This window comes from Salvelinus namaycush, chromosome 32 (assembly GCF_016432855.1).
Source record: "Salvelinus namaycush isolate Seneca chromosome 32, SaNama_1.0, whole genome shotgun sequence".
Taxonomy (NCBI): Eukaryota; Metazoa; Chordata; class Actinopteri; order Salmoniformes; family Salmonidae; genus Salvelinus; species Salvelinus namaycush.
In genome coordinates, this window is record NC_052338.1 from 7,659,102 (window position 1) to 7,681,988 (window position 22,887).

The following is a 22,887-nucleotide window of genomic DNA, read 5'->3' on the forward strand; positions in this document are numbered from 1 at the left end:
CTCTAGGAAGAGTCTTGGTAGTTCCAAACGTCTTCCATTTAAGAATGGAGGCAACTGTGTTCTTGGGGACCTTCAATGGGGCATACATCTTTTGGTACCTTTCCCCAGATCTGTGCCTCGACACAATCCTGTCTTTGGAGCTCTACAGACAATTCCTTTGTCCTCATAGCTTGGTTATTGCTCTGACATGCATAGTCAACTATAGGACCTTATATAGAAAGGTGTGTGCCATTCCAAATCATGTCCAATCAATTCAATTTACCAAAGGTGGACTCCAATCAAGGTGTATAAACATCAAGGATGATCAATGGAAACAGGATGCACCGGAGCTCAATTTCCAAGTCTCATAGCAAAAGGTCTGAATACTTATGTAAATAAGGTGTTTGTTTTTTTATATACATTTGCCAACATTACTAAAAACCTGTTTTCACTTTGTCATTATGGGATATTGTGTGTAGATTGATGAGGGCGAATTTTTTTTTTTTTAGAATAAGGCTGAAATGTAACAAAATATGGAAAAAGTCAAGGGGTCTGAATACTTTACGAAAGCACTGTATATAAAAGTAAATAAACAGCGAACTGTTTAGGAGTGGTCATTTGTGCGTTGGCAAAAATTGCTCTCAATTTAAATCAGTGGTATTCAAACTTTATCAGCGCAAAGCCCATTTTTTGGGCCAGAATTTCTACCAACCCCACCCACTCAAACAAATAGTGTAATCAGTCCACTTAAAAAATTTGCATTAAAGCCTACTTAATTTTTCAAGTTGAAATTATTTTTACTACATCAGGGATAGCACGTAGAGACATTTAGGATTTCCAGTCTTCTTCATTGTGTAGGTAAAATGTTATTTGAATTCAAAACAGCATTTGAAGGGAACAACCGATGAGCAGCAGGTGCTTCTCAGGGTTGCCGCTAATCTTCCAATCAGGGATGTGGGTTTCTGGTCTACCTGTATACAAATTATACCCCCATTGCATTTCCCTCGCATCCCCACTAGGGGGCGACTTCAAATACCACTGATTTAAATAAAAAGGAAAGGCATGAGATTTTTTTTTTTATTAGATTTGAGGGTTTCAACAATTCACTTTAGGCAAAGAAAAGGATAGTTATTTAGTAATAATATTTAATGTTTTAGTTTACTGAAAGGAAAACACTGGGGGACAGGACCTAGGTAATGAACAATGTGTATGCGTGTTACGGGATAGGGCTTAACTGTGGCAAAGGGTTGGTAAAAGGGGGAGAGAAAAATCACATCGATATATATACTCGTCATCATCCCATTGTTTTACAAAGAGTCCCCAAACTCATTCCCACCCACCCATAGAATAGCAACAATGATAAATAAATGATACTTGGGAGTATATAAAAAAAAAAAATGCAAATAAACAATATATAATAAAATATAATACGAATTGTACAGTATTCTCCTGTTGTTCCCATTGACCCTTTCCATTCCTGACACCTAAGTCCCATTAATGTTTTCCCACATATATATATATGATGGAATAGTTTACAGAAAAATGCTCTCTCATTCCATTCTGATCCATTTCAACCTATTCAGCTAGTCAGTTTTGCAAAATTTATCCGAATGTTTGAAAAGATACCTCCAGTTACACTAAGTGATTTGGTAAGTCAAGTTTCATAACAGGAGTGACTTAATTGACTTCCTTTTTCCGATAAATTGCTTCTTACAATGACTGGCCTGTTTTACCGGCCAATTTTTAGCTTCAGGCCAAACATCTGTATGAAAAATAATCTCTACAGGGAACAAAGAAAGAAACACATAGTACAGAACGAGACAAAGACTATACTGTTTAACTGTGAATAATGACAGAAAACATAAAACATCAGTACTTTTGGTACTCCACTCTTACTAGTATGCATTCATAATCCCAGCGCAAACACAGCTAACAAAAACGATACTGTGGTTGAAAGCATTTTAGAAGAGGTGCTACTCAAACACTCAGATCCAGAATACTCTCTCCCCTTTGGGGAAGCAAAGACCGGTGGATGGTGCTTTTGATGTGAGCCTTTAAAAGTCTTCTTACAAACATCTCTGCTATATTAAGGATTGTATGGGATGTAAGCCTGTTGCCCACATCTTTAAAACTTGCTAGTTCTTGCTTGCTTTTTAGTTTAAAAAAATCCTACACTAGAAAATAATTAGTGGCTGTATTCAGTCACCACTGTTGTTCTCCCAGGCTGGCCCTCCTGGCCCTCTTTTTCCGCTGTCTTCTCAACAACCTCTCTTGGGGGCAAGTTCACTTTCAAGGCCCAGTTTCCACTACCTAACAGAGATTGACCCTGGCATGCGACGCTGTGCCTCTCCAGGAGAGATCCATTCCAGAAGCGGGAGCGGCATTTGGGACATGAGAACCGCCCTTGGGAAAGGTGAAGTCCACGATGAATGAGGGCTTTCCGTAACGTCCGAGAACGCTTTCCGCAGACCGAGCACTTCAGACGGGCTTGGTGGCCGTTATTTCTTGGAGGATGCCTCACAGAACGATGGAGCAAAAGTTTGGCCTGACTGGCGAATGTGGTGCTGGGGCAGTACTGGCATGGAAAACGTTTTATGGGAACTTCCATAGATGACAGCCCACTGACTTTAACCACACCTCCGCACCATTGTCTAACTCTATACCCTCCTCTCATCCTCAGGAGCTGGGCGAGCAGTTTCTTTTGCTTAAGCTTTTCATGCATTATTCCCTTTTTCCGCTTCATCACTTTGAGTCTCCTGCTCGTGGCCTTATTCAAGGCAACCCCTACTAGTTGCCCCCCTCTCATTATACTTTGATATTCAACCCTCCTTTTTTTCTCTCTTTTTCTCTTGCCACCAACCCATCCTTCTTGGGACTGGAACTGAAAAGGGCGGTGTTGACCTTGGGAGGATTGGTTTGGCATGTAGGAGCCTGACGGATAAGTTAAGGGGTGGCCCGATTCAAAAAGAGGGATGTACTGATCTACTTGGGAAGGATGTTGGGTTCCACTAGCTGGTGGGTTTGCTGACCCGGTGCGGCCCAATCCATGCTGCGATTGCCTGTGCCTGGACAAGCTGTTAGAATAAGCAAAGGCCTTCCCGCATACCTCACAGCAGAAATTCTTTTCACCCCTTATTCCACCACCATGGACAGTTTGTTGATGGGCTGTCAGGTGGAACTGATGGCGGAAGGATTTCCAGCACGTTGTGCATGTAAAGAGCTTCTGAGTGGGCTGAGGGGGCTGAGTGGACGAGCTAGACCCCTGAGACTTATCTTGAGGGTACGGATAATAAGATTGAGAGTTTGCTTGATTTCCATCTAGATTATTGACCCCTCCATGGCCTTTAGCAAGTTTTCCTCCTGGTGTACCATCCAATTCCACTTTTGTGTGTAATTTTCCATGTCTCACCAAGCTCTGAGCGTAAGCAAACTCTTTACCACATAGGTCACATTTGTAGTTCTTCTGCCCAGAATGCACAGTGGAATGTTTAGTAAGATGGAAGTACTCCCGGAACTCTTTCCCACAAACATCACACCGGTGTGGCTTTTCACCTGTGTGAACACGGTCATGCCGACGTAGGGTCTCACGTCTCCTGAACCCTTTACCACATACTCCGCATGAATATGGCCGTTCTCCCTCTCCACGACTTCTTCTTTGTCGAACTATGATTCCATCAGGTCCTGGCTCTCTCTTCTGCCGAGGCTTGCGGGGCTTTTTCGGTTTAGCATTCATCATCTGCTGGCTTGGATGGGTTAAAGGGATGGTAGAGCCACTTCCTGATCTGTAGGTCTTGTCGATTTCTGATGTAGATGATGGACCACCTGGTGAGACTCCCATATTCCCAAAGCCAAGTCCTCCAAGCAAACCTCCAATGATGTCTCTTCGCTCCTCTCCTCGACTCTCGCCAGTACTTATCTCGCAGGATGCAGCGGCAGCTGCGGCAATGGCAGACATGGCACTGCTAGTGACCTCATCCTCAGAGTCATCCAATAGAGATGAAAGAGGAAGATGAGGTTGCTGTTGATGGAGATGGTGTTGCTGTTGACTTTGAGGGTGTGGGTGTAAGGTAGGAGCCAGTGGTGCCTTTCTGAGTGTCTGGCTTGACATCCCACTGCCATGGGAGCTCTCTCCAGAATAACAAGATGGGTTAGCCTGCTGTCGTCGGTAGTCATCGACACTGTAGGATGGCTGGTATGATGGCCGGTTCCTTGAATAATCCGTGCCAAATTTGCTCGCGCCATCTCGTTGGTAATCACCTGTACCACTGCCTCCAGCATCCATTACAGTTTTGCTGCTACTCGCACTTGATGAGCTTTGATTTTCACCACTACCACTTGGTCTGGGCCGGGAATTCCTTCCAGGCTTTCCACAGGTGCCAGACGCAGCATGGTTTAGCAAAGAGGTGCTCTCTCGGAAGCAGCGACCACAAGCAGGGCATCGGAAAGGCTTATCATCATGGATCTTCTCATGCCTGGTGAGGGACTCACGGCGGTTGAAAGACCGTTGACAGACACCACATGCAAATGGACGAGCCCCTGAATGGATAACACCATGCTGGAGGAGGTGCCCCCTTTTCTTGAATCCTTTCCCACATTCGGTACAACAGAATGTTTTGTCTTCGCTTGAAGTGTCTGGCTTGGCATCTTCAGAAGTCAAACCATGACTACGGAGATGCCTGCGAAGGCTTGTAAGATGACTGAAAGTCTTCCCACATTCACCACAGTGGTAGATGGCTTCAGGGTCAGGTTGACAAGGCATGGAGGCCATGGGATTTAGATTTTCAGGTTTAGGTAGCTGTGAATCATTAGCTACCAGCACAGAGGCTGTGGATGAGGAAGGGGCTGAGGAGGAAGAGGAGACCGTTGAGGAGGACTGTTGTGTTGAAGAGAGGACTGATGAATGGTTACCACCAAGGCTGGTTATGGCTCCTCCTACAAGGCCCGGTTGAATGGTTGAATTTTGACTGTGTTCAGTGGAGCTGCTGTGGCAGTTACTACCACTGCTACTGCTGTGACTGGTGCCATCTGCTTTTCTCTGGGGAAGGTAGCCAGCCATAGCCTTCTTTCTCCTGCTACCACCACTTCCACCAGATCCACTGTCTCCTTTCCCTTCATCTTTTGAAAGTGATAAATGGAGTGGTAGAGGGAGGGGCATACCACTAGCCTCTTGTTGCATCAACGAAGCCAGCTGATTGGAGGAGAGAACTGGAATACCTTGGAAATCAAAGCCACCCAGAGACGACGGCTGAGGTGTTGGGTGAAGAGGATGGTGTGGGTGGGTATGGCTGTGAGAGTGAGATAAAGCATGGGGTGCCAATGGTTGCTGCTGCTGTTGAGGCTGGGGAGTGGAGTGACTATGACTGTGAGAGGAGTGAAGAGCTGGAGGTGGGGCAAGGGCTGAGCTCGAGTCACTAGCTCCTTGGCCCAAACCCAAGCCAAGATGATTATGACCCCCTTGTTGAACCAGAAACTGCTCCAGACTGCTGTTGGTCGGGACACCAGAAAGAAAGTACTGATTGGCGGCAAGCATGCAACTGAACTGCTGATGTAAGCTACGTGGATCAGGCTGCCCAACGAGTGGTTGCCCTAGGGAGGAAACTGCACTGCCAGGGTTGTTAGAGGCGGACGATGAGGCTGATGGGGAGGGCGAGGAGGAGGATGGTCCAGGTGAGGCTTGGGGAACAGAGAGGCCAGGGTGTAAGGGTGGCGGTGGGGGAGCAGATGTAACCACTCCTCCAATAACACCAGATCCTCCACTGCTACTACCCCCAAAGTCAAAACGTCCCATTCCAGAGTGCAGCTGCTCCTGGGCTAGTGCTGCTTCTGCAGGGTGAAACGGACGTAAGAATTGTGGGTATCCTGCAGCAGAGCTCCCACTAACACTACTGCTCATCTTGCTGGATTTCCGTGAACTGTGTGAAGATGAGGACTGGCTCTGGTGTGATATTGGTGGAGGTGGGGCACTCATTTTGGCAAATATAGATGAAGAATCAGCAAAAGCATTACTTCTAGACCCCTGAAGAGACCCCAGACCGAGCCCAGATAGAAGAGCCCCTGAGGACTCCCCCTGCTGTTGGTGCTGCTGCTGAAGCTGTTGCTGGTGCTGAAGTTGGACTTGCTGTTGGTGCTGGAACTGTCTTTCCAATCCAAGGCCTTTAAACTGGTGGGCTTGGTGTCCACTTAGCATATCTAGAATGTCCAAGGGGTACTTACTGAACTGGAACATCTCCCACTCACTGATGGGAGGTTGTTCCTGGGTCACTCGCCCTACTGTTGAAGCACAACAATATCGCACCAATAATAATCAATGCTCAATAGCCACAGCTACTGGAAGTAATGCTTCATGAACAACTCTAGAATGACTCGCTGCTACCAATGTCTATCCCTGATCCCCTCTTATACAGATGAATGCCTACTGCTTGCACGTTACAACCAAGAAGAGCAGGTAAAGGTCCGTTTAAATAATAAATTATTTTCCTAATTTGGAATACAATGTATAGAACACAAAGTATAAATAGTATGCAGTCTACGTAGTGTTTTTAGATTCCTTCTATAGTTGTAGTCTTTATTTTTCACTAAAGATGTGAAGCTGTCAGCACCCAGCTGGGGAGTTGAAGGATGAACAGGTGTTCCACTTCGTTGTCTGCCCGTTGATGTCACGATCTCGAAGACTGGGGAAAAACAGAAACATGGATTAAGATAAATAGGCCGGGAGCTTGATAGCGCCTCATCCCCAGAGAATTTACAAAGCATAATTTCAAATTATGTTCAGCTCCCAGTGTTGGCATACATGACCACTTATCGCTAGACAAAACTCTGGAGACCTTCATTTTCCAACTTAAGAATGATCAAAATGTAAACAAACATTTGTGCCTTCAAAAGATTGATTATTTACAAGAACTGTTGCGTAGACCAAAACAGCCATCAACTCTGTTAAAGGTGCATTTGGTAATATAACCAACTGCAGGTATTAAAGGATTACAATCATTTACTTTATTGAAATACAAAAGGGACTACATTTTCAGGTCATTATCAGACACTGATTTGAAAGAGAGCAAAAAACAGGACAATGGCCCCAGAGAACCAAAGTTGCTTGTCCGCAGGGTCCTTCCATTTGATTTCAACCACTTTTTGACCTCACCCCTTTTGATATGAAAAAAGCTTTCTATACATATTTGCCTATGGTAGAAGCAGGGGTCACATTAGATTTTAGAAATCAGCATTTCAGGCCTCTCGAGTGGCGCAGCTGTCTAAGGCACTGCATTGGAGTGCTAAGGCACCACTACAGCCTGGGGTTCAATCCCAGGCTATGAAACAGCCGGCCATGACCGGGAGCCCCATAGGACCGTGCTCAATTGGCCCAGCATCGTTCGGTTTAACAGAGGGTATGGCCGGGGAGATTTCTGTGGCTCATCACATTATAGCGACTCCTTGTGGCGGGCCAGGCGACTTCGGTCATCAGTTGAACGTTGTCCCCTCCAACACATTGGTGCCATTGGCTGGCTTCCGGGTTAAGCGAGCAGTGTGTTAAGAAGCAGCGCGGCTCGGCGGGACATATTTCGGAGGACGCATGACTTGACCTTTGCCTCACCAGAGCCCATTGGGGAGATGCAACGTTGAGACAAAATCATAACTACCAATTGGATATCACGAAATCGGGGATAAAATTCCCAAGAAAATGTTATTATATACAGTACCAGTCAAAAGTTTGGACACCTACTCATTCAAGGGTTTCTCTTCATTTTTACTATGCTCTACGTTGTAGAATAATAGAGAAGACATTCAAACTATGAAATAACACATATCATGTAGTACCCCAAAAAAGTGTTAAACAAATCCAAATATATTTTATATATTTCAGATTCTTCAAAGTAGCCACTTTTTTTTTATTTTATTTTTTTATCCCCTTTCCTCCCCAATTTTCGTGGTATCCAATCGCTAGTAATTACTATCTTGTCTCATCGCTACAACTCCCGTACGGGCTCGGGAGAGACGAAGGTCGAAAGCCATGCGTCCTCCGAAGCACAACCCAACCAAGCCGCACTGCTTCTTAACACAGCGCGCCTCCAACCCGGAAGCCAGCCGCACCAATGTGTCGGAGGAAACACCGTGCACCTGGCCCCCTTGGTTAGCGCGCACTGCGCCCGGCCCGCCACAGGAGTCGCTGGAGCACGATGAGACAAGGATATCCCTACCGGCCAAACCCTCCCTAACCCGAACGACGCTAGGCCAATTGTGCGTCGCCCCACGGACCCCCCGGTCGCGGCCGGTTGCGACAGAGCCTGGGCGCGAACCCAGAAACTCTGGTGGCGCAGCTAGCACTGCGATGCAGTGCCCTAGACCACTGCGCCACCCGGGAGGCCCAAAGAAGCCACCTTGACAACTTTGCACACAATTTGGCATTCTCTTAACCAGCTTCATGAGGATGTCACCTGGAACGCATCTCAATTAACAGGTGTGCCTTGTTAAAAGTTAATCTGTGGAATTTCTTTCCTTCTTAATGCATTTGAGCCAATCAGTTGTGTTGTGACAAGGTAGGGGTGGTATACAGAAGATATCCCTATTTGGTAAAAGACCAAGTCCATATTATGGCAAGAACAGCTCAAATAAGCAAAGAGGAACGACATGAAGGTCAGTCAATGCAGAACATTTCAAGAACTTTGAAAGTTTCTACATGTGCAGTTGCAAAAACCATCAAGCACTATGACGAAACTGGCTCTCATGAGGACCGCCACAGGAAAGGAAGACCCAGATTTAGCTCTGCTGCAGAAGATAAGTTCATTAGCGTTAACTGCACCTCAGATTGCAGCCCAAAGAAACTCTTCAGAGTTGACGTAAGAGACTGGAGGTCGACCGATTATGATTTTTCAATGCCGATACCGATTATTGGAGGACCAAATAAAGCCGATACCGAAAATCAACCGATTTTTATATATATGTTCATTCAGTATTGTTGTAATTGTCATTATTGACAATACAACATATAACAATTACAACAATACTGAATGAACAATAAACACTTATTTTAACTTAATAGAATACATAAATAAAATCTATTTAGTCTCAAATAATGAAACAAGCTCAATTTGGTTTAAATAATGCAAAAACAGTGTTGGAGAAGAAAGTAAAAGTGCAATATGTGCCATGTAAAAAATCTACCGTTTAAGTTCCTTGCTCAGAACATATGAAAGCTGGTGATTCAATATTCCCAGTTAAGAAGTTTTAGGTTGTAGTTACTATAGGAATTATGACGCGTCGACTATTTCTCTCTATACCATTTGTATTTCATACACCTTTGACTATTGAATGTTCTAATAGGCACTTTAGTATTGCCAGCCTAACCTCAGGAGTTGATAGCACTGTTTGACTTCAAGCCTATGTTTCAAGCATTGCTAAGAGCTGCTGGCAAACGCAGGAAAGTTTGAATGAATGCTTACGAGCCTGCTGCTGCCTACCACCGCTCAGTCTGACTGCTCAATCAAATATCAAAATCACAGGCTTAATTATAATATAATAAACACAGAAATACGAGCCTTTGGTCATTAACATGGTCAAATCCGGAAACTATAAGTTCGAAAAAACTAAACCTTTATTCTTTCAGTGAAATACGGAACCGTTCCGTATTTTATCGAACGGGTGGCAACCCCTAAGTCTAAATATTGATGTTACATTGCGCAACCTTCAATGTTATGTCATAATTATGTAAAATTCTGGCAAATTAGTTCGCAACAAGCCAGGCGGTCCAAACTGTTGCATATACCCTGACTGCGTGCAATGAACGACAATTTCCCTAGTTAATACTGCCTGTTAACATGAATTTTTTTAAACTAAATATGCAGGTTAAAAAATATATACTTCTGTGTATTGATTTTAAGAAAGGCACTGATGTTTATGGTTAGGTACATTCGTGCAACGATTGTGCTTTTTTCGCGAGTGTTCTTTTGTTAAATAGTCCCCCGTTTGGTGAAGTTGAAGTAGGCTGTGATTCGATGATAGGCACCGCATTGATTATATGCAACGCAGGACAAGCTAGTTAACCTAGTAATATCATCAACCATGTGCAGTTAACTAGTGATTAAGTGAAGATTGATTGTTTTCTTACAAGATAAGTTTAATGCCAGCTAGCAACTTACCTGGCTCCTTGAAGCACTCAAGTAACAGGTGGTCAGCCTGACACGCAATGTAATCGGCCATAATTGGCATCCAAAAATGCAGATTACCGATTGTTATGAAATCGGCCTAAATTAAAGCAGGCCTTCATGGTTGAATTGCAGCAAAGAAACCACTACTAAAGAACACCAATAAGACGAAGAGACTTGCTTGGGCCAAGAAACAAGCAAGGGACATTAGACTGAAGGAAATCTGTCCTTTGGTCTGATGAGTCCAAATTGGAGATTTATGGTTCCAACCGCCGTGTCAGCATTCTGCAGCAATACGCCATCCCACCTGGTTTGCGCTTTGTGGGACTATCATTTGTTTTTCAACAGGACAATGACACAAAACACACCTCCAGGCTGTGTAAGGCCTATTTGACCAAGGAGGGTGATTGAGTGCTGCATTAGATGACCTAGCATCCACAATCACCCGACCTCAACCCAACTGAGATGGTTTGGAATGAGTTGGATCGCAGAGTGAAGGAAAAGTAGCAAACAAGTGCTCAGCATATGTGGGAACTCCTCATAATTCCTCATGAAGCTGGTTGAGAGAATGCCAAGAGTGTGCAAACCTGTCAAGGCAAAGGGTGGCTATCTAAAATATATTGATTCGTTTGACTTTTCTGGATACTACATGATTCCATGTGTTATTTCATAGTTTTGATGTCTTCACTATTATTCTACAATGTAGAAAATAGTTTTAAAAAAGCCCTGAATGAGTAGATGTCACCAAACTTTTGATTGGTTATATATATATACACACACACACAATATGCATTTAAACCCATTTCACCTGCATTTTATATTTGAAAGTCATCAAAAGTGATCAGGGGCATGCAACTATAGTTTTACTTCACACAAAATAAATGAATGGTACCCATTAGATTGCAACTCTATTTGGCTTGCATCATGTCAAAGACATCAGAATAGGCTAGAGCCCAATTGCACCCTTTGACTCATTTGTCAAAGGAAAACTCAGCTGGGTCGTTCCATACAATTTCAACCACTTTCTGACTGCACCCCTTTTGTGTTTAACAAAATCTTTCATACATGTTTGCCATTGGTGGAAATGGCCAGAACGTGACTTTTTGGACCCTTTTTTGACAAACCATTCAGGAGATAGAGGTGCTCAAAGTTGACCCATTTTGCATACCCCACCCTACCATGAGACATCCATGTCTTCATCACTGAAAAATATAAACGATTGAGTTAAATATCATTTGAAATCTTACAAAACAGGGTTGTCAAACTATTCTGAATCATAAAAAAAAATAATGGATTAAAAAAAGACATTAAGTTATCAATTATACTGAAAAATATAAACGCAACATGCAACAATTTCAGCGATTTTACTTAGTAACAGTAAATCTGTCAACTGAAATAAATTCATTAGGCCCTAATCTATGGATTTCACAGGGACGCAGCCATAGGTGGGCATAGGCCCACCCACTGGGGAGCCAGGCCCAACCAATCAGAACGAATTCCCCACAAAGAGGCTTTATTACAGACAGAAAAAGCTGTCCGGGTGGCTGGTCTCAGACAATTTAATGTATATAACCTTAATTTAACTAGGCAAGTCAGTTAAGAATACATTCTTATTTACCATGACGCCTACACCGGCCAAACCTGGACGACTCTGGGCCAATTGTGCACCGCCCTGTGGGACTCCCAATCACGGCCGGTTGTGATACAGCCTGGATTCGAACCAGGGTGCTGTAGTGACGCCTCCAACATCGGAAGGAGGCGGCTGATGCGCAGCCTATAAAACGTAGAAAAGTCATTTCTCGTCGGGGTTGGTGCAACCCGGATGTCAAAGTGAAGAAATCCTAAGCGGCAGATCTCTCGTACCGGAGATGCAGTGTCTTAGATCGCTGCGTTACTCAGGAGCCAAGGGTAAAAAAGCCGGATGTGGAGGTCATGCTGTTTAAATCGGCTCCTTGATATGCCACACCTTTCAAATCACAACAGCATGATCATTACACAGGTGCACCTTGTGTTGGGGACAATAAAAGCACATTAAAATGTGCAGTTGTCACAACACAATGCCACAGATGTCTCAATGGGGCGTGCAACTGGCATGTGGACTGGTGGAATGTCCACCAGAGCTGTTGACAAAGAATTGTATGTTTATTTCTCTACCATAAGCCGCCTCCACCGTTTTAGAGAATTTGTCAGTACATTCAACCAGCCTCACAACCGCAGACCATGTGTAACCACGCCAGTCCAGGACCGCCACATCCGGCTTCTTCATATGCGGGATTGTATGAGATCAGCCACACGGACAGTTGATTTAACTGTGGGTTTGCACAACCAAAGAATTTCTGTGCAAACTGTCAGAAACTGTCTCAGGGAAGCTCATCTGCGTGCTCATCGTCCTCACCAGGGTCTTGACCTGACTGCAGTTCTGACTCGTAACCAACTTCAGTGGGCAAATGCTCACCTTCAACAGCCACTAGCATGCTGGAGAAGTGTACTCCTCACGGATGAATGGCGGTTTCAACTGTACCATGCAGATAGAAAACATGTATGCATCGTGTTCGCGTCGTGGGCAAGCGGTTTGCTTATGTCAACGTTGTGAACAGAGTGCCCCATGGTGGCGGTGGGTTTATGGTACAGGCAGGCATAAGCTACGGGCAACAAACACAACTGCAATTTATCGGTGGCAATTTGAATGCACAGAGATACCGTGACGAGATTGAGGCCCATTGTCGTGTCATTCATTCGCCGCCATCACCTCATGTTTCGGCATGATAATGCACCGCAAGGATCTGTACACAATTCCTGGAACTGAAAATATCCCAGTTCATCTATGGTCTGCATATTCACCAGACATGTCACCCATTGAGCATGTTCGGGATGCTCTGGGTCGACGTGTACGACAGCGTGTTCCAGTTCCCGCCAATATCCAGCAACTTCGCACAGCCATTGAAGAGGAGTGGGACAACGTTCCACAAGCCACAATCAACAGCCTGATCAACTCTATGCGAAGGAGATGTCGCGCTGCATGAGGCAAATAGTGTTCACACCAGATGCTGACTGATTTTCTGATACAAGCCCCATTTTTTTTTTATTTAAGGTATCTTGACCAACAGAAGCATATCTATATTCCCAGTCATATGAAATCTATAGATTAGGGCCTAATAAATATATTTCAATTGACTGACTTCCTTATGAGCTGTAACTCAGTAAAACCTTTGAAATTGTTGTGTGTTGCGTTTATATTTCTATTCAGTGTATTTTGCAGATATGAAAAAGATTCACCAATAGTTGTTGATGTGCATAACTAGACGAGAGAGCCTACCTTTTCTTTGTTGTTTGATCAATAGAACTGTGAAGTACCCAAATGTAAGAGGACTCCCCTGGTATTGATATGTTTGCAGAAATCCATTCAGGTGTATTTTGTGACTTTTGGCAAATGCGTTCTAATGATCTAAAGTCAAGCTGTTGTTACTGCCTGTAAACACACAGGCCCGTGTGTCAAATGGCTTATTTGCATACAGGCCTACTGTAGCTCGGATTGGCTATGGCGCAATGGTCTCCTGGACGAGACAGATGTTTTTATTAGGTTTTATTTACTGCAGTGTCTTAATTGTGCAAACACACAGCCGCTTTCCCACTTTATATTGCTATAGATTTTTCACAAATGCTTGACTATACGTCATTCCCAAACATCCGTAGAATTTATGAAAACGTGAAAATGACCTTAAGTGCTCAGTTGTCAGAATATATATATATATATTTTTTAAGTTGTCAAATTCCCCCCGGGGGTGTATAGGAAAATATGTTTTCTAAGATTATGTTGCTAAACACTGTCAGTTCCACTTTAAGCATTGCACGTGTACTACCATTAATGTACCTCAACTCCACCTAGCAAAGTTTGCATTTCCTTCTCATTTAACTTCTCAAAGTATTACCATACTCTTAACAAAGAGCAATTTCTCAAGCAAGAATTTTACCAGGACTGTCTGGGAGTGAAGAAAAAACTGAAAACTCGTTATTGTCAGTGTTTTGGAACTTTTATTGGTCTATTAACTCATTTACCGCCTGGTAATGTCCCCAGGGAGGCCAAAACTCCATCCTAACACAACAGGCAGAAATTTCAGGCAGTCGTTTTAAACAGCTCTTACACTAAAAGGGCATTATCAACTCCAATTGGCAACATATTTGCAGGTGAATAAACATTTACGCGCATTTACCCTTCAGTGGTGTTTACATCAAACGGACTTGTTGCATAGGAAAATCTGTGCTTACTGCCCATCCCCCCCAAAAAAATTAACGTACAGAATAAAAATCTAGATCAATGTGTTTCTGTTGCATTTTCAACTCTACCGATAGCTGTCACAAAAACAGTTGCGTTAAAATAGCAAATGTGCCTACTCTGGTCTTGGCACCTGCACTCTAGCCCAGGGTTTCCCAAACTCGGTCCTGGGGCCACCACTGGATGCATTATCAAACGGCAGTCAACCATCAGTCATGTCACCAGAATAAGACCCTCGATATTTATTGGAAAGCAGCATCAAACTCATAGCGTGCACTTTCACCACCCCGTGAAGTTCATCATAACTTACTTCATCGTCGCGTGGCTCCAAGTTTGCTTCGATATGATGGTAATTAAATCAGCATTTGTGTATTAAAGGCATTTCCACCGCCATTTATCACATTATCCATTTGACCGAGACAAACATCCCACCATGTCAAATGAACAAAACACCTATCTGTATTTATAATATTGTACCGAAACGTCCTGTTTTCATCACAAAAGTCCTTTTTATATTTATTAAACATGGTTATTTTCACAATATTATTCCAACCTCAGTGTGGAAATATAAACACACATTTAACTGCAACCATTTGAAAGTTCAAATTTAAACTATTTTCATTTATTTCTTACATTTTATCAGTAAAAGCATGACAGCAACCATTCAAGACAGTATGCTGCGTCTCAACCGATCGCAGGCACAACAAATACCTCAGACGTAAAATAGGGTATAAGCTAAAATGTGAAATCTGAGTTCACGTGTTTAGATAATTGACGTTAAAGAGACCCAAAAAAAATGCTTCCCCCCTAATAAATCATACAAACAGGGTTGTTAAAAAGATTTCAAATGATAAACTCAACAGTTTTTTTTGTGAGGAAGACATGGATGTCTCATTGTAGGGTGGGGTTTAAAAAATGGGTCAAATTTGAGCACCTCTATCTCCTGAATGTTTTGGCATTCGGGTCGAAAAGATAACTTTCTGACCACTTCTACCATGGGCAAACATTGAAGGTTTCGTTCAAATCAAAAGGGATCCAGACAAAAAGTGATTGAAATCATATGGAACCGTCCAGCTATTAGGTCAGCCAATCATACGTTCCTCATGCACCTCAGGTTTGCTTTGAGAAGAAGTGAATTTAAAGTGTGCAGTTAATTATGTGCAAGAGAACTCACACTAAGCCAGTGTTTCAATTCTGGTCCTTGGGGCCCACAGAGGGGACACATCTTTGTTCTAGCCCATCACTAATTCAATTAACCACCAAGCCCTTGATTAGCCTAGTTGAGCTAAGGACAAAACCAACTATAAATATATTCAGGGGAAACACTAGTATGGTCAAAATAATCTTTCACCTCCTTTACCTTTTTTCCATGTGACTTTCCTGACTTGGTTAGAGACATGGGTAATTGGAGGAATGCCACAGGTACCTACCCACCTCACATAGAATATTCATAGGCTACATTTCAATACGGTAACACCAGCAGCGTGTTTAGCAGGATGCAATGTTTTGGAACGGTGAGATAGAAATGTGCAACGTTGAACCTACGTGAAATAAGGAATCACGTCAGCTCTATTCTTGGGTTTCAATCTGCAATGTTCAAGAACATTTTGCAACTGAACATGGCCCTGGGCTACACCTAACCTTCAGTGTTTTAAAGTAAATCTCACAGGAACCCCAGGGTAAAACTTCTGCTAGAGTACAACAATGAATTCACTGTGTCCTTCCCCATAACAATAGACACAAAAACAGTGTACCGTCTTGTGGGTAATTTTCAATTATATTTCTTATAGGGCGATAAGATCACCCAACCTATTGCTACCAAACAAGTTAGGTATTATAATAGCCAAGAAAATGCAATGATGAAACATATAACCCAACAGAAGTTGGTACAACTTATAATAACCAAACAAGTAGCCTACTCCATAGATTATTTGTATTGTCATATGAAACTTTAAAAACAAATGTAGGCCATTTACTACAAATAAAGTCTAAAATATTAATGTTGTTCTCATGGAATAACATACAGGCCTAGGCTAGGCCTATATCATAGGTGTTACCAGTGTTACCAGTAACGTTATGTATGGGTCGGGTTTTCTGTTCTCGATCGTTGACTCTTTTTCGGGAGGGCACTTTAATAGAATGCACAAATTGCAGATGTAGGCTATACACTAAAGCCTCAAAGGCAAATTAAATTAAATGCATGTAGCTAGTTATGAAATTCTCTACGATGAACTTTAAAGTCTGACGTAACAAGAAGGCAATCAAATAGGCCTAAACAGAATGCAGCCTTGGCCTAGGTCAAATCAACGTTTATTGGTCGCGTACACAGACTTGCAGGTGTTATAGCAGGTGCAGCGAAATGCTTATGTTACTAGCTCCAACATTGCAGTAGAATGTCCCGCAAATGCAACCCAACTAAAAACCTAACAAAAAGTAGATACATTAGCGAGAATCCAGAATATAAATACGTGACATAATTGTGCAAAGTTTAGCAAAAAAAAAAGTGAAAGGCATGCACAGCATTTCATTTTATGATAACATACTGGCATCATTATGCATAGCAAATGGACAAAACTAAGGATCGCTAACACGGCCATGTCTAGACCTGTAACGTTACCTGATATGTGCTAATTGCTTACTGTTGAGATATTATCAAACATAACAGAATGTGTTTTCACACATTTTTAGGTCAATACAATCCTTTGTAAATTATCAGTGACGTTCCCAGTATTCCCTAATAATTCCTGTTGGTCTGTGAAGACCTTGCTTGCCCCACTACAACGTTGTAACGTAGCTACCATTCTAACAATATATTTTAAAACATCTTACCAACAGGTTTGGTGGGATGTATATGGGCTGGAGACTGGTGTATCGCTTTCTTCTTGATCGAAGATCAAAAAGGGGGAACAGGTAGAAACGAATGGGTCTACTTCCATTGATCTTTAGGTAGGCAGCCAACTAGACTAACTTGGGGAAAAAAACACAAAATTGCAGGTGGTGGCAAAAATAAAGAAATGTGCAGTTCGTCATTCGCCAGCTAACGTTAGCAGGCTAACGTTACCTTGTTTTTTTTTATAGGCGGCTGCCTACAGTTTTCAACCAAAGTAACAAGAAAAAGTTATTTGGATTAGAATAAAGGAGTCTTTCAATCATGTCGTTGTTAGCTAGCTAGCTAATAAATTAGACTCTCGTATGAACGCCTGGTTGCATAGGTAGCCGATGCTAAGCTAACCTAGCCACAAAGATAATATCTAGGTTGATAGCTGTCGTTTTAGCTAACATATCTAGCATGCAAATTCCCTGCCAAAATGGTTAAAGAAAAAAATATATCATAAAAAGGTCGCGGGAAATGCCGTGATAACTACAACGGCCTCCTTTTTTTTAATGTCAGATAGCCATTTTTCTTCATCCAGGGAAAAATATTTTCAAAGGCCTGCCTCTCCATCGGCCCAGGAGGGCTATTTTCGACTCGTTGTTAACAAAAACTATTTCCGCTGGGTTGGCCTGCTAATTCAGATATGTCTCTTATTTGAAGCAGATGCTTGAATCGTTAACTCTTCCAAATGAGCCCTTTCTGGAGTTTTTGTCGTATTTTCATTATTTTTCTTCGCTTAAATATTTTCCGCCCCGTGTCAATTTTATGTATCCCCGTCTAGGGGCTACGGCTGCTAATGTTCTTCTCCTTAAAATGGTAGCTTCCGGTCTGTATTCTATTTCCGGGTAGTGTCACAGGTTAAGAAGTCCGACCAGCTGTATCTGGTTGTGCGTGTGCGTGTTTAACCCAACCAATCTATGTATGGCCATTGCATGGCATTGACAAATACATAATTAAATGCATTTATTTAGTTGAATTATGCATTAGAAAACAGCAACGTTATTATATTCAAATACATTTTTAGTCTAGGAAATAGAGTGAATACATTTTTGAAAGGAAATATTGCCAGATTAGTTACCATGTGTGCTCATACTGACATCATTCATACTGAATCCACAAGGGTGACAAAGGGGGGGGAAAAGAACAAATGACTTCATGTTTTGGTATAAGAAAGGTTGAGAGAACAATATCAAAGTGGCTCACATATTACTAGACACTTAACAGATGTGCATCACATATGTGAGGTAAAGCAATTAGAAATAATTAGTTCAGAGCATTTGGCCCAGAGAGTTTTATATTCCTGGAATTTTAAGTAAACGAGTACAGTGTAATTATAGGGCCATTTTCAGAATTTACATCCAGTTTGAATACTTTAAAGGCACAATCCATTTTTCATCCAAATGGCAGCCCTGCCACTTGATTTGCTATAGCGCTAAGGGATGGGGCTGGATAAATGAAACCACTGTCAAGTTCAAGGAGATATGGATGCAAGCTTTTACAGTCCATGAAATCGACATATTTTTAAGCAATACATGTTTCTTTCTTTACAAAGGCATTGTTACAAACATATTTTGGGTTATGATGGGGTAAGTCAATTGTGGGCTATTCAATTCGTGAGGCATTTGATAAATTGTATTATTTAAGAATCAATGGATACATATAATTAATTTTTATTATATTGAACAGCAATATTTAGCAGATTGCACATTTGAAAATTAATTTTCTCTCCCGTAATTGCTGACCTAACTTTAGGACAGGTGAAAGACAGGGCTCCGCACCACCACATAGCTGCAGCATCACCTGTTCATTTATATCTGATCAGAGATTAGGAAGGGTAAATCTGCCTGTCGGTTTGACTGTTTGTCTGTCTATCTTCTGTCTGTCTTTGTGTGTTTCCTATCCATCATTGATCAGTCAGTCCAACCGTAAGACAAAAAGCCAAAGTGATTTGAATCGAACAATCACAATCATAACTTGTGTTGATTTGATCAACACCAATAACCCAGTGGACAAAAATGAGTCATTGTGGATATTTTTTTTATTGTTATTAACAATTCAACAGTACGATTCTACAAATGCGAGAATTGACCAATAACCAAAATATGGGTTGCACGCTTGTAAGAGCTTCACTTAATATTCTTGGAAACAGACATGGGGATTATGTATTAGATGAATCCCTATAAATTTTTCTGAGGTATGCCAAATTACTTGGGGGATACAATGTAGCCCCGCCTCCTCCTCACCCCGCAATACAATTAAGGGCCAATGAAGCTGTCTCGTGCTTACTCACAACTCCTTCCTTCTAAAAAACCTCACGCCACTAACTGTCGCCCCACGAGCCACACACAAAAACAAACATTTTATACCACAACCTCCCTCTTACCTCCACACACACACACACACACACACACACACACACACACACACACACACACACACACACACACACACACACACACACACACACACACACACACACACACACACACACACACACACACACACACATTAATCAACAGTACATTTACAGGCACACCGATTAATGAGGACGTACTCAACTAAAACATAATCACAACATCAGTATACCTCCAAATGTACAATAAAAACATACATTGAAAATATAACTGAATCTTCGTGTGACATAAATATATTTAGCCTTTCTTCATTTTAGTTTAACAAGATTCTAGTTATGGAATCTGACGTTTCCTCTCTGTAAAAATCATTGGGCCATTCTAGTCCTATAACTGGTTATCCATAATCATGTCAAACAACAAGGCAAGCCACAATACATTCTCCAAACTATTCTAGAAAAATCCCCATTCTTTACAATAAAGAGTAAAGTTCTTGAAAAGAGTGACATTCCGGTTACATAAATGTAATCTTAAAACGAAATGCACAAATTTTCACCAAAAATGTTAACAATGTAATTTTATAGCTTTTGCTCTACAACTTGAAATTTGAGAAACATTTTTTTTTGTTACATTTGCTTTGTTGAATGTAGCTTAACAAGGAAAGCTGTGATGCATGTCCTTTGCGATATTAGGCTTTTGAATCCAAAAAGCCAATATGAATAATATGATCATAGCCTTGGGTTTTAAATAGTTTGTGGATTTTCTGAAAAACACAATTGTCTTACTTGTAATATCCCAAGTCAGATCAAATGTGAGATTCATCATTCCTGAAAAGACATTGAAATACACACACGGCAAATACAGACGCATGTACATTAGACATACACGCCATGACGTCATAAGTCAGCACTATGACATCATCAACACTGGCTTTGACATCTTCATGCGGTTTGTCTTTTTACTTTGATTGCATCTGGGGGGTTTTCCGTCAAGAATACAAAGGTTAAAATCCACTAGGAAGTTCAATATTCAAAATCCAGGAAACATTGAGCTTCACAGAGAATAAAAAAAACAATAGGGGTAACTAATAATCATGGTGATAATAATAATCTGAGTAAATCTATAGTAAACATAATCATGACTATAAACACACAAACACATATCATAGTTTTAAAAACGTTGTCTGAAAGTTCCATCAATCAATTTTTGTCTTTATCTATTCACAGTTAAAGGGGAGAGCCGAAATACTATACAAAGATTTGAAGTAAATACAATGGTCTCCTTATCCTTTCAATCAAAGTGGAGAGTCCAACCCTTTTAAAAATGGACAGTAACAACCACATCTTCCATCTTATAACAAGATAACTGTGAAACACACACAAAAATAAAAATGTTACTTTTGCAAATGTACAAAAATATGACATGTCCACCTCCACCCCTGCAATGTAAAAAACGATGGTATGATTGGCTTTTTGTCACACTCAATGTCAACCTCACAAGGGCACAAAGCAGCTTTGCAGAATTGACTCTGTTTTCATCACACTTACAAAATGTGTCTGTCATTTCTGCAGTGTTACACAAACTGTCTCCAATATTGACACAGAAAAATGTAAAAAGCCAACAAAGTACAGATCACAAACACACAAAGAGTTTTCAGAATAGCCCTTGGTGTTTAGCGTCCATTGTTCCCTGTTCCCCCTTTCCAACCTGTCTCCAAATATTGTAAACAGCTGGAGTTTCAGAAACAGTAATAATATGTGGAATTCAGAGAAGACTGTGAGTAGTGTATATTAACTACTGACAAATCCATTTATTACCTCACAATCTGTGGTAAACAGCTCAGAAAGTATCATCAATCGAGCAGGAGCTTGACTGGTTTTGGGGATTGTTGTAAGGGACAGACCCATGGGCAAGTATGGCTAAACAAAGCCTTTGCATTAGCCACTCTGTATGGCAGTGTCCCTCAAATTGAACACAACTTCACTGAGCTTTCATTCTCATCTTATGTGGTCAACAGTTTTGTCATCTTTTTTTCTTTCAGGTGGTCTTTATCTCCTTAAAAACAATGACTGACATTGTGTGTCGAATAACAGTGTCAAAGAATTTCTGTGTGACTATAAATGTAACTGGAATCAGCTCCACAGTTTGGAAACTGACCTCAGAGCTGTGAAGGGACTGACCATTGCCGTGGAAATGCTCTTTAGTGACTTATGTCTCTTTGGGAGTGACAGCCGTCACGTCGACCAGCCAGCCAATCAGGCGAGGGTGCAAAGGTGATTCAGCAAAGTGATGTTTGTGTCAAATCATTATAATAATAACTGAGAAAATCCAGCCATAATCAAGAGATGAACTTATACATGACCTTATACAAAATGTCTGCAGACTAAGTTATGGCTGTAGTGTTAGATTGTGGTATCTAGCAACAGTACTCCAAATCTGTCTATTTTCAAGTCTTCCAATCAAAAATTAGGAAAGTGACGATTGGCAACTCAAATGTCCACTCAGTGTCAGCCATTCAGTCATCAGGCTATAGCATATACACACAGAATATACATACTGTCCAACGGGGCTTTATTCTTTTACAAAAAACAAAACAATTTACAGTCTTGTATTTTCTACAAAAGTCAAACAACCATCACATTGTTCTGTACTCCATTGACATCTGTGTATGTTCAGATTCAAAGACAGGTTTGTTCTCTGTCAGAGCAGCTAGAGGCTTCATGACAAGAAACTCAATAACCATTTAATAATTTTGACCCAAGCAGGATCCACAAGTAAAAGTCATCATGTCCTAGGATCCTTTTTCAATTGCACAAAAAACTTTTTGAAATTGTTCATTTTTTGCTCTATACATGGCCCTTTTTCTTTCTCCCTCAACAATATGGCTGAATATTCTCTTTCCCAAGAATCAAATCAATGGGCTTCATTCAAAATTCTCTCTAATAATTAAATTTTTCTCTATCATTTCTTTCTATCATTGCCCTTTTCTGTGTTTCCTAGCAACAGGTAACAATGGCATCCACTCTTCTCTCACGTCTTTCCTTCTCTGGTCTTCAACACACTCATCTGAGGCGGTTGATGGGACGCACTATCCTTCTCTCTCTCTCATCAGCTTGCCCATGTCTCTCTTCTTGTTTCTCCTTCTATTCACCTTTCTCTCCATCATGCCCCAATTGACCTTTCCTTCTTCTCTTCTTTCTGTGTGAACACTTTCAGCTCGAACATTCTCACCGCGACCTTCATCACTCCTTCTCCGTTGTCTCTACTCTC

At 41.7% G+C, this 22,887-nt stretch overlaps 1 protein-coding gene across 1 annotated transcript; it reads right to left on the bottom strand.

Moving 5' to 3' along the window:
* Positions 1–1,104: 1,104 nt before the first annotated feature.
* On the bottom strand, positions 1,105–18,080 carry LOC120026859 (zinc finger protein 865-like). Its single transcript, XM_038971574.1, has 2 exons — positions 17,221–18,080; positions 1,105–6,650 (listed from the first exon to the last, which is right to left on the bottom strand). The coding sequence occupies exon 2, from the start codon at positions 6,203–6,205 to the stop codon at positions 2,165–2,167; it is 4,041 nt and encodes a 1,346-aa protein (XP_038827502.1). The 5' UTR covers positions 6,206–6,650; positions 17,221–18,080; the 3' UTR covers positions 1,105–2,164.
* Between the last annotated feature and the right edge of the window lie 4,807 nt (positions 18,081–22,887).

Coding starts and splice junctions, on each gene's coding strand:
- LOC120026859 (XM_038971574.1), bottom strand. CDS start 6,205: ATGTTCCAGTTCAGTAAGTACCCCTTGGACATTCTAGATATGCTAAGT.